Source organism: Chrysemys picta, chromosome 14 (assembly GCF_011386835.1).
Source record: "Chrysemys picta bellii isolate R12L10 chromosome 14, ASM1138683v2, whole genome shotgun sequence".
Lineage (NCBI taxonomy): Eukaryota > Metazoa > Chordata > Testudines > Emydidae > Chrysemys > Chrysemys picta.
This window is the reverse complement of record NC_088804.1, coordinates 11,747,664-11,760,865: the sequence shown is the minus strand read 5'-3', so window position 1 is coordinate 11,760,865 and position 13,202 is coordinate 11,747,664. Positions and strand designations below refer to the sequence as shown.

General features: G+C 39.9%; 1 protein-coding gene across 1 annotated transcript in view; it reads right to left on the bottom strand.

Annotated features, from left to right (window-relative positions):
• Positions 1-13,202, bottom strand: part of SLC7A6 (solute carrier family 7 member 6) — a 46,621-nt gene that overhangs the window by 10,240 nt on the left and 23,179 nt on the right. Inside the window, exon 5 of the mRNA XM_005306298.5 lies at positions 11,337-11,460. Coding sequence (XP_005306355.2) covers positions 11,337-11,460 — 124 coding nt within the window. The remainder of the gene's footprint in view (positions 1-11,336; positions 11,461-13,202) is intronic.

The window sequence follows — 13,202 nt, the reverse complement described above, 5'->3', positions numbered from 1 at the left end:
TAGTGTACAAAGACATCTGGAGTTAAAGGTGGCCTGAAATATTTCTAATTGGCTTCTCAACCACCACCTAAAGTAACACAGAATGCTTTGTTTCCTATCTTCCTCAGATGGCTCTAGACGCAAGTGATATCACACCATGGCCAAGGTATGTGCAGTTTAAAGAAATGTCACGAGGCCCAAGTTGGGCAAAATCTGAACTAGAGTTTCAGGTTTATTTTTCTTGTGAAAGGAAAGAAAAAACCCTAAAGTTTTCATGTGACTTAAATCCTTCAGCTACCAAAAATAGATAGTTTTATAAACACAAAACAAAGCTTGCCTATCCTCAAGTACCCTGTCCAAACTTCTAGACAGCAAAGTGCTTTCTCCAGCATTTAAGTAGTCCAGCTAGTTTAAGGATCTGAACTTAATTCTGCTTACAGCATGTGATGACCTGCAGTATAAACCAGAATGTATTCCATCTCTATGTAACTCTCAGCAAATTTAATTGAGCATCAGCACAGGGGAATGAATTTCTTGATGTGATGTGCCAATGCAAAAATGTATTCATGCTTACAGAAATCTGCACCAACAGGTTAAAAGCTACTCAGGGCTTTACTACATGGTGGTGTAATACATTCTGTGGAGCTGTGATTTCTAAAATGCACTAACATGCTGGACTTGAATTGATCCATGCAGACTTTGCTGGTAGTAGTATTACATTAAAACACATTAGGGGACCTTTAGTGTATACCAGAAAGGTCTTAATACACAGCAACTTAGCGTGCTTTAAAAATCAGACCCCCTTACAGCACGTTATCCCACTGTGTAGACAAGCCCTTAGTCAACTGTGTAGGTAAACTGAAAGTTGCCTTTCCTTCTTAAGTCTCCAGAAAAATTGTACACAGTGGCATAATTCCCTCATTATTAAGCAACTACAGAGGAAAAAGTGAATGCAAAAAAAGACGACATTTGCTTCTTTAAATGGTCAGATTAAATATAAACTATTGCCCCGAGGCTCTAAAGAAAAAAATTTTAACTTGACACCTCTTGCTCCTTCATATTACCCCACTTGTTAAAAAGTTCACCAAGATTATTCTTTGTAAAGAGCCCTCAGTTCAAAATACAGAAATCCAGGCTTTATACTGTACTGTTTGTGTCTATAACTGCTTTGATTTTTAATGGGGCCCTTTTTTGCATTTTCATCGTTTTATTTTTACCTTTTCCAAATAAATCCTAATTAAGGTTTCCTTTGTCAGCAAGAGATGGCTAACATGAACAGATTTAATTCACCAGAAGGGGCAAATAGTAAAGTCAGGACAAAAGCCAATCAATAAAACTTGTAGGAAATGTGTAAGAAAACTTAGATAATGTATTAAGGAGAACTTCAGAGTTCTTTCACTGCTTCCATGAGGGTGGCGAGAGAGACAGAGGATTCTGGCCTCAAAAAGGGAAAAAACAGCCTTCCAAATGTGAGCAATGAAAACTGACCATTGCAAGGACTCACCATATAGACTTCGTATTGCCCACCTCTGGCTCTCCCTGTCAACAAGGTTCCCTCTGTGTGGGAAGTACAAGTGCAAAGCTGAAGCTAATGTCGCTAAAGGCAACATTAATAGGACTACAAAAACAACAAGGAGTCTGGTGGCACCTTAAAGACTAACAGATTTATTTGGGCATAAGCTTTTGTGGGTAAAAACCTCACTTCTTCAGATGCATAGAGTGAAAGTTACAGATGCAGGCATTATATACTGACACATGGAGAGCAGGGAGTTACTTCACAAGTGGAGAACCAGTGTTGACAGGGCCAATTCAATCAGGGTGGATATAGTCTACTCCCAATAATAGATGAGGAGGTGTCAATTCCAGGAGAGGAAAAGCTGCTTCTGTAATGAGCCAGCCACTCCCAGTCTGATTGAATTGGCCCAGTCAACACTGGTTCTCCACTTGCGAAGTAACTCCCTGCTCTCCATGTGTCAGTATATAATGCCTGCATCTGTAACTTTCACTCTATGCATCTGAAGAAGTGAGGTTTTTACCCACAAAAGCTTATGCCCAAATAAATCTGTTAGTCTTTAAGGTGCCACCAGACTCCTTGTTGTTTTTGTAGATACAGACTAACACGGCTACCCCCTGATAATTAATAGGACTGCAGCTATCTGCTGTCTCAGATTGGGGCTTTTTGCAAAGAGTGGTTTGTCCTCTTGCTGTCATCCAGAGACCCTAAGGCACAGAGCTGTCTGCAGAGGTCACTCTTGCATAGGAACATGCAACATTGGCTTTATATCTCCCCACCTACTTCATTTGGAATTTTCTGCCCTAAATTATTTGCTCCTTTCCTTCTTCGCCTCACAGAATGAACATACAGTATGTAGACAAGAAATCCTCCATACTGAAACAGATCATGGCCCTGTAAAAAAGCAGTAGCATACAGGATGTCCACAAAGACTATACCCTTCAAAAGAAGAGAACTGCCTTTCTCTAAAGCCAGAAGTATGATGCCATATGCAAAGAAAGCAAAACTATTTTGGAATTTACATAATCCAGCCTCACAGAAGCTGTCATGAAAGTCTGCCAAATCAGGAGGGTAAGCCTACTTATCTGTACTTTACAATGATTGATCAAAATAATTGTAAATTTTTCCTTATCCAATAGACTACCTATTACTTGTCCATCAAAAAAGTCCTCGAGGAAAGGAGAATTATGCAAAGCTGATTATAGTCCATTATATCAGATCATAAAAATGAGCGGGAGGAAACAGAAGAGGATAAGTAAAGGAACTGAATAGTGCAAAAATCTGACTGCAAAAACTGGAGGCTATCAAGTATAACAATAGCTTGATACCATAGGAATAACATTCTCCAGCCTGGATTGCCCAATTCAAATTGACTGGTGATTCCAGTGGGTATCTTTCTTGGTCTGCAAACATCCTACACATGGAGTATTGTAAACTTATAGATGCCTCTTTTGTATCATCAGATCCATATGCCTACTGGAATTAAGACAAAGGCAGCTCAGAGAAATCAGGTCTCCCAAGGAAGAACGTGATGGCTGATGATCCAATAATGAAGTAATTTTGAAAGATTCTTCAGAACAAATAAGCTGTGTCAAGAGATGAAAATTCCTACAGACAACTGTTGCAATAGAAGAATAAGAAATCTGGTCTCCAAAGTTGGGCAATCCAAAGACCAAATTGAAATTAAGAGATTCCAAAATTTAAATCTGATGAAGGACATGATAAAAAAAACCTACACACCACTGCACAACTAACTGTGGAACTCTCGTCCACAAGATGTCACGGAGGCAAAAAGCTTCCAAGTAGATTAGAGAAACATGATGGGTGAGGTAATATCTTTTATTGGATCTTCTGTTCGAGAGAGAGAGAGAGACAAGCTTTCAAGCTTACAAAGAGCTCTTCAGTTCTTGGAAAACTTACTCAGAGTGTCACAGCTAAATACAAGATGGAACAGATTGTTTAGCATAAGTAGTTAACACATATTTCAAGGGACCATTCAAGATGAAGTGCCCTGTTAATATAGGTGATTTGACATTTATATGGATGATTAACAGCTAGAGTTACATTAGCCAGAGTTACAGAGATAGATGATAAATTTATAAATGATGTAAATTCATACGTTAGGATGTAAGTTAACTAACTGCAGTTAGGAAGAAATCCCCTTTCCCTCCCACCAAATAGGTAGGTTGTCTGACCATTATGGATTTTCCATCTTCTACTGAAGCATCTAGTACTGGCCAGTATAGGAGACAGCATACTGAATTAGGTGGACCATTGGTTCTATCTGGTAAGTCAAATTCTATTCTTGTAAGAAGGAATTAACAATGTTTCATACAGCTGAACAGACAGAAATCACATTTAACGTGTGACAGGTTTTACACTCAAGTCTAGAAAAAACTCAGGCAAAGGTAATATAGTATCACTGTGCCAGATAAAATAGATTCAACGTATACTAGATAAGGTTTTGAGGCTCATAAAATGAAACAGTACAATGAATAATCTGGCTCATAAAACCAGGCAGTCAATTATTTTCTGTAAAACCTCACTTGCTCAGTCTTGGAAAGAAGTAAAGAGTAATCTGGTGAAGATGCTACTCTTCAATATATTACCCCCCTAAGAAACGCTTTATAGCACTGTATTCAAGGGTGGGGAAAGTTATGATGCTCTTAGAAGGGAGAAACTGAGAGGTCTGGTGTTTACTTTAAGTGGGAGGGAACCGTTGTGTCATAATTTAAGAACTCTTAAGAAGTTCAGTTTGCTCTGCATATCTTCCATAAGATATTTCAGCCAAATTAAGTTCTTCAAGGTTCTCAGTCACCTGAACTTTCTGGTTAAATTTTTATTTCCAGTGGTGCAAATTCAACAGACAAAGCATAGATGAAGAGCACCTATCAAATGTGTTTTCTGATTCCATAGTTGCAGTGGATAAGTCTACCTGGTTTCTTTGTTACTTCCTAGACAAAATGCACTTTTTAGTTCATAAATTCATGTTTATAAAATCATCTTTCACTTCCACAGGAAGACTCAATTTCTTACAACTTTTGTCGTAAATTATTCTGTAAACCAGCCAATATCATCTTCAAGGTTGTGCTATATTTTCCTTTGACAAACGATAAAAGAATCCCTACACAGTTACTCATGGCAGTAAAATTTTATGGAGGTGCAACAAAACCGGCCACATGAAAAAAACATTATATTTGTATTGTACAGGGGTTTGGGGGGGGGGCAGAGAAATACTAGAACAGGGATCAAAAACAACAACATCAAGTGCAATGGCATGAGAAAAAGGATTAGAGACTGTTTTCCATTATAGGCATGATTACTTGTATGATAACGTATCCTTGATTAGTAAATGAGTCATGGAGCTCTCATCTGAGAGCTGACCAACTCCATTTTACCTACCACTGCTTCTGGTGAATGTTCAAGTTCATTTTTACAGACATGTGAAGCAGTAGTGACAAGGGAAAGAATGAAGCATTTGACGGAATATGCAGAGGGTGACAGAAGGGCCTACCTGGAGACAGCTATTACAGAAGCATTTAGTCCGCCATAACAGGAGAAAGCCAACATTATGGGGATGGTCCATTGCATAAATCTCAGGGTTTCTTCTGAGAAAGTCTGAAGAGCAAGAAGCATTAAGATTAAATCATCATCCTCATTATGATCTGACAAGTCCTGAACTAGATCTGTTTCTATAGCCAGAAAACAGTATAAGAAATAAATGGATTATAAATCACTTCCGTTATGGACAATGCCTCCCTCCCAACTATCATACTATGTATAGACACACCCGTATTTGTTCCCCTCACTAGCAACCTTAATTCTGAACTTTGTTTTAAGACCACCTTAATGAAAGTACAGAAGCCAGGAGCTTCCAGCTGTGCATTTTACAGCTGAATTGCTAGCATTTTTTTCTGACTGAAGTGTTATGACAAATTAATCCCAGAAGAATGATCACAAAATTAAACACTCAAAAAATCTACTTTGTTAAACAACACAAAAGCCCAATTTACTAAATTTATTTTTCCTGCAGCGAGAAAGTTAGTTTGGCTTCTTGACTTTAACAGCTGGACTCAACATCTGAACAAGATTTGCAAGACTACTACTTTGCCCCCTGAAATGCTGAAATAATAGTTCTGTACAAACAGTTCTATTTAAAGAAGTCTGACTGGAAGCAGAGAAAACTCCCTCAATAAAATGTTGCCACAAAACAAAATTCACAGGGTACTTCCTTGTTTTAGGATCTGTCCCATGTTCAGTAAGCGAGGGTTGCAGGAAGATAAGAGAGTCCTACATTTATTTTAAGAATGTCAACACAAGGACTTTGTCTTCACAACATTCAGTTTGCATTGTAACAAGATGACAAAGATCACCAGACATTGACAGTGCAACGAATCATGATGCAACACTAACAGTTCCAAAACACCACTGTCCTAAAAGGATAATTGGAAATAGATGTCAGCCTTTCCTGAATTCAGAACTCATGCGAAAGACCAAAGATGATATTCAGTTTGTGTAGCTCATGTCAGGTTTGTCTCACACATGAGTGAGCTCTTCCAGGTTCCATTTATACAGGTTCTTATATTGCTCTCAGCACTGTTGTATCTGAGCACCTTTCAGTAATACATTAAGTAACTAACATCTCCCCTGTGGGTTTGTTCTTGCTCATTCTCTCCTCAGAGAGAGAAAAGTGGGTGCAGTGTAGCATTTTGTTTTGGATTCCCCCTGACAGCCTAGGTCTGTGCACTGTAGGGCAAAGGCAGGGAACAGAAAAATCTGGCGTGAGAACGTAGAACAGTTTTCCCCCTTTTAGCTTCCCGACCTTTGAGAATTGTTTCCTAAAGGAAATAAGGAAACTGACTCATGGTAACCTCATTTGCAAGTAGGAAAACTGCACGTGCAAAAGACCCAAACAAAACAAAATTGCTGAGTGCGTAAAATACTGTGCCACTCACAGAAAGCTTGTTTGTCTAAAGAAAAACACTGGATGAGGTTTGTTCAATTTGATCAAATAAATTCAAGTGACCTGCGCTAAAGTAGTGACTACATCAACTGGAAATGTAATGGGGTACTCTAATTTCTGGTGGTGCAATAGAAAGCAGTTTGTCAGGTTGTGCTATGTTTTTGAAGTGTCTTTCCACTCTGCTTTCAGTGATAATCCTGCTGGCTGGTCCCCACTGCAATCCACATTGCTCCCCTTAAATCATTTGAGATGGAAAATAACTCCTCCCTTTTCCCAGGGACAGAAGGTGCTGCTGCAGTGCAAGGTACAGGGTGGAATCTTTTCTTCATCTTTCAACCACTCAATTAGATCTTAAATAACCGAAATCATGCATGGCATATAGTCCACTGCATGGATATACCCCAGCCTCTTTGGCGGATCTACACTAAAAAAATTGCATACCCACTTTCCAACAGTGCAGCTACTCAGATCAGAAATTCATGACAATGGTGAAAATGTTTGTGCTTAATCTGCACTAGACTTTGCACTGCTCCTAACCCTAGTGTAGGAGCTGCAACAAGGCTGGAAATGGGTACAAATTCTGCTGAATAGGCAAAGACAAAATGTGTTCCTTTAAAATTACACTAACATGCCAATCCTTCTCCCCAGATCTGACTCAACCCCTTGATCTCAGACCTCCTGTTCGGTGTGTCTACACTCACACACTTTGTAGCTATAAAGCACCACAAGTGCAGCTTCAGTGGAAGCTGTAACAGACAGGGACTAGGTTTGAGGAATGTGGTAAAGATGCCCGAGTCCCATCTATACTATAGTTTCCATGACTGTTTACACTGGTGAAGCTGCACAGGCAGTGAATTACCTCTCAAAAGTTTGCAAATATAAATGCAGTCTTCAAGGGCTAAAGTAACAGCAATATTTCTATTTACACAGCCCCAAAGGTGTGCTAGTGATTTCAGTGCTGAAAATGAGAAGAGATGAGGGACCTACCAATTAACAAGTAAGAACAGGTAAAAAGATCCATAATTCAAATTGAGTGAACTCTTTCAATATGCCTATATCCAACAATCAATGTTGCATATCAAAGAAATTCCAATCAGGTTTTAAGTCAGAAAAGTACAAGATTCATAAGCAGATAAGCAACCCTTTTAAAAATACTCTTAGCAAAATAGTTTTTGTTCTCCAAATGTATTACTTCCATATATTCCACTGAGAGATCATGTGCTCTGCACTGTGCGACAGGAACTCATTTCAGAGAATCTCACCACAGGGAAGGCATGTGCATGTGCCTCTGTTCATGGATTTTAGAACCAACATTGTAAGTCCCCAACTGTCCCTCAGTTCTTCTCTAACTTCAGGCATATACTTTAACTCTCCAAAGTAGAGGAGAGAAAGGAGAATCATCTGAATCTGCAGAGGCAATACATTTGGAGAACAACTTGAGTCAGTAAACAACCTCTTCTTCATGACACTGTTTCTGCAGATACTCACAGTTAGACTAGAAAATAGTGGCAAGCCTCAGTAAGAAGGCAGAGTATGAATAACTGAAATGATAGTGAAAACACTGCTCTCCTGAATGGCAACCTAGTCTGATCTGACTCAGTATTGGGAAACAAGAGAGAATATGCTTTGTGAAGGCATGAATAAAACTTCAGATAGCAGCATTGCAAATCTCAACAATCAGCACATGACAGATACTGCAGAAGTTATTACTCCCCTGGTGAAAAGGGCTGCAGGTCCTTCAGCATACTGTATTTGAAAGCAGCGACCCATTACTGCCTCTAATGATAAGTTCTTAAATTAACAGGTGCAGAAGAAGATGCCTTCCTCACAAACTGGTCTTTTTGGAAGATATCAACACAACCAAAGGAAGTGGGTTGGATGCTAGCTGGCAAAGTCAGTCAGGCTCCCAGTTTTCCACTGCAAGAGAAGCTGGCAGTGACAGGCTTAAACACCCAAGAACAGTAATAGCCAAATGCAGAAGATGGGCCTAGAAAAGCAATCACAATGGAAAGGGAACTTCAGAAATTGTAAACCCAAAAGGATAACTGCTAGCATACACAGCCTTTCCCTTCTGGAGCCTCCCCCAGATCCATGTTCCCATTTAATATGACGTAAAGGCAGCTCTGAGAAAAGCATGTCTATTCCAGGGATCTCAGCACAGTGGTTATATGGCCCATCAACCTTGGACTCATAGGACCAGACGCAAAGATTCTGCATAAGTGAACATCTTCACTCTCCCACATGCAAGGGGAAGGCCATATGGCTCCTGCAAAGAGGAGAGGGCAAAGGACTGTTTTGTTTACTTTGCAAATTATTGTTGCCCTGGAAGGGAAATACTGACTTGAAGGAGGGGAGGGGAAATCCCTAAACTACCCAAGCATGAAAGAAAACTGAGGAACTGATGTTTGTCATCTGAGCCATGGCCACACCTAGCAAAGAGGTAGTAATCTGAAATGCTTACAGCCACTATGCTTCCTTTTCTTAGAAGCAGACACAGCACCCCAAATTCTTAGAGGACCTGGCTGTTCTACTCACAAGCAAGAACCCAAACTCTCTCTAATGGATGCAATAACTTCTACAGCTGGGCTCAAACCCAAAGAACCATGCAGCACCATCCAACTATTGAGACCTATTAGATCTGTGGAAGCAGAGAAAGAACTGACAGGAAGGGGATTGCAATGCATGACAATTTGTTTGCAAGAGTCAGGCTAACTGTAACCCTAATAACGAGATTTGTAGAAGCGAGGAATGTGTGAGGCGAGTGGGAAAGAACTGTTTGAGAAGTTGTTGCGACCTTGTGTAGATAATATGAAATGTAGACTAAGAGTCTACATTAGTGAGCAAAACAAGATATCAGAATGACCTATGTATAAACAAAATGCAGCTGTTGCTCATTACAACCCAAATATATGGTTTCCACCTTCAGCACCCCCACTATAAAAATTGTTCTGGCACCCCTGAAAAGGTGTGCTCATTCTGTAGAGTAATAATTAGTTTGTATACATAAAAATGAAGAGTAGCAAGGACTCTAGTACATAATTTAAGTTGAAATGGAAAACCAGAGTTGAAACCATGAAACTCTGACAGTTTGCAAGCAACTTTTGACAAATGAGGTGTATTTAGGATTGGCAAACTCCCTGGAGAAAAACTGCAGAGCTAGAAATCTCAAAAAAAAACCAAAAATAATCTTATATCAGGAATTAGGATGGAGAGAAAGGACAAATTTGCCAGACACTAACACAAGGACTAAGCCTAGTAACCAGAGGCTGACGGCATATACGAAAGGAGAAATGCTTCATCAATTAGGTCTAAAGCTGTACTCTGCTGAAGCCACTCCTTCAGCTCCCAGTTACTGAGAAGAGCAAGTATGGTGGATTCCCACACCAAGATGCTATGTCTGGATCCAGCCTCTGGCTAGTATGTGTCAGATCTGAAGCCCTCCCATTCCAGCTTTGGCTGCTGAAAAGGGAAACTGGTCTTCTTTCCTTCACCCCAAAGCCTCCTGACTGACGACAATAGGGAAAGTGACTCTATTCCCAGCTTCAATGTTTCAGGGCCTTCTCCCCACCGTGAACAGGACCAATGCCTATCTTGGATTCTGTTCACACAGTTCGTAAGTAGTGGCAGAGTGAGATGAACATTAGCAGTTTCACTGCTGCCCTGTATACATCACTGCATATGCTTAGGATAACTTCAGCCTTTTACCCCAGCGTCAAAACTTTCCTTTGTCTACAGTGTGTCCTAATGTGCAATGCATTAGAAAGGAAACCCTAACCTACATTCAATAAATCACTGTGTCAAGATCCACTAAATCAAATATAGATGAGTAGAAATGGAAACTACTTAGTGGTTGCTTTTGAAAAGAAATACTGTGAAAATAGAATTAGAATCCAACTTCCAAGTCAGAATTAGAAGACATTGTACCATTTTCCAGGCCAATGGGGGCTGCGGGAAACGGCGCGGGCCGGGCCACCTCTTCCTGCAGCCCCCATTGGCCTGGAACGGCAAGCCCCAGCCAGTGGGAGCTGCGATCGGCCAAACCTGCGGACACTGTAGGTAAACAAACCGGCCCGGCCCGCCAGCGGCTTTCCGTGGCAGGCCATGTGCCAAAGTTTGCCAATCCTGGATATAGAGGATATATTGTATCTGTAAGACATTATATTATGGAGAATAGGTGAATTACTGAATAAAACTTAGGGTACTTTTAAAAAAAAAACCCACAGAAATGAGCATCCAATCCTCCAAATTCAAGATTTTTTTTTCAATTTTGTACTTCTGTTTTACAGGAAAATTGTAGGAATTGATGCAATTTTAGTACGGCTAGGAAACAATGAGTGATAAAACTTAGTTAGAGAGAAAAGTATAAATATTAGCATGGCTAAATTGCAACATCTCTATTTGCAAACAGATAACAAAGCTACTTCACATTGAAGACAGATTAATTAGTGTCTCAGTACAACGTTTTTCAAACACATTTCAAGTTATTAAAGACTATAGCATAAGACTGACTAAGAACATGCTAAGTATTAATGATTCCTATTATTATTCTTTAAATACCTCAAGGAGCATACACCTAGTCAGAATCTTTGCAAAATATGCCAGTGGCTTGGATTAGGTGCTGGTTTTAAATAAGACTGCTATTAAGTTAAAAGAAACCAATACACAGTATGCTCATTCACAATATTTGTGTTTAAGACTAGATTTAAGTATTTATGATAAATTATTCAATTGGTCTCCCCTTCTAGATTTAGGGGAAATATACATGGCACATGAAGGGACATGAGTAACCAGGGACTTTACCTACAATGTTCACAAGTAGTAAATCTATCCCTAAAATATGAAGTTTTGGCAATACAGCAGTATAGTATATATTTGACTTACCACCGCCACAGCATCACTAGAAAGAACAGCATTAATATCCAGCACCGTATAGTAAGCTATGTTGGTCAAAATATAGATAACCGTCACAATGGGCATAGAAACTGCAATAGCCAGTGGCAGATTCCTGATGAGACAAAAATAGCAAATAGGCTTGGGAAAATTCTAGGTTTTTAAAAAAAGATTCCAACAGATATTAATATTTATTTTTAAGCATTTTTAAACTGTTTATCTATTTACATGTTTACAGTTGTGCAAAATTATGGGTTAATTTTTTTTCCCTATTATAAAATAGATTTAAATTTTCACAGCTGCAGAAAATTATGGGGGAAAAATCAGACAATAATTACACTAAAAACAGATTAAAAAAGTTAACGCTTTATCACCGTTAAAACACAAACTGTCAACATCACATGTCAAAGTAATATCCTTAAATGAAACTCTAATAAGGTCTAAGTAGCATTTTTCTTACTTTGCCTATCTGTCAATGTCAGATATCAATGGAAATATCTAAGTTATTTCCAGCTAGAATAAGCAGAAACATTTATCAAATGTAATCAAACTGAATGAAAGCTCTTCCTCTTTCAAAAATCTCCCGTCAAAACAAAACAAAGTTTTGAAAAAATGGTCACTCGTTCAGGGTGGCAAAGCCAGCAAACTGGATCAATTCTTAGAGAGTGACAAACTCCAAGTCAGCCTCTTGCATTTGTTGGATTTAATACTTTAAAGAGTCATTTACCTTTTAAAAAATAATTTAGCATAGAGTAAGGATTTTTTCATTACTGACTAAATGACACTAAAAAGGGATTCAACACCATTACGATGTCATCACTATCATAAAGTCAAATTGCTGTGGCAAAATGTCAGTGCAATACAAAAGTAATTAAAAACTCTTTAACTAATAGACCATGATTCTTGGGACTGTTCTCCTAGATAGTGACTAATGCAACACTCATGGTTCAAAGATCTGAGCATCGTACTGGTTAGTGGCTGAGATCCATCCAGAGAGCAATTACTTACTTCAAATACCAGTTTAAGCTACAGTTTAATGATGTGAAACAAGAACAAAAGGAAAGTGCCAGCTCCACAGAGAAGAAAGGAGAGAAAATGGGGAATATATTATAACTACATTCTTCTCAGCAATAGCAATAATTTTCATTGCACCAAAGATTAACCAATATAATTATATTCCTTGGAGAACAAGGAAAACAAGGATCATTCCTGAAATATATATTACTAATAGACATTTAGTAACAATCTAGTACCCCAGTGTGATGGGGCGGCTGAAGAAGGGTTAAAGCAGCCTTGCGGAGGCTGCGCAGAACCCAGCCAATTAGAAGAGGGCTTTTTGAGCCAGCCAATAGGGAGAAGGCTTAGTGGAGCAGCCAATCAGGGTCAGGCTGGCCCATATAAGAAGGGCTGCTGAGCAGAACAGAGGCAGTCTCTGCTGGGAGGGCAAGGGAGGAGGGCTGGCTGCCCTGTAGGAGGGTTGAGAGAGAGAGCACCATGGACAGAGCAATGCTGGGCAGGTCAGGGGAGCAAGAGGGAGCTCCAACCTGATGGCTGCCAGACTGAGGCCCCGATACAAGGGCAGAGAAGGTGCTAGGGCTGCGGAGAAGTGGCCCAGGGAAACAGATGGTGGAGTAGGAGGAGGGGCAGTACATGGTTGCTGGCTATAGAGTCCCTGGTCCGGGACCCGGAGTAGCGGGTGGGCCCGGGTCCTCCTCCACTTGCCACCAAGGGAAGTGGCCAGTGCATGCAATGCAGTTTGCCACTGAGTTGAGTGGCTAGACCAGAGACTGCAGTTTGCCACCGAGGCGAGTGGCTGGACTGAGCAGGTCCCCCAAAACAGGGGAGAAAACTGAGTGG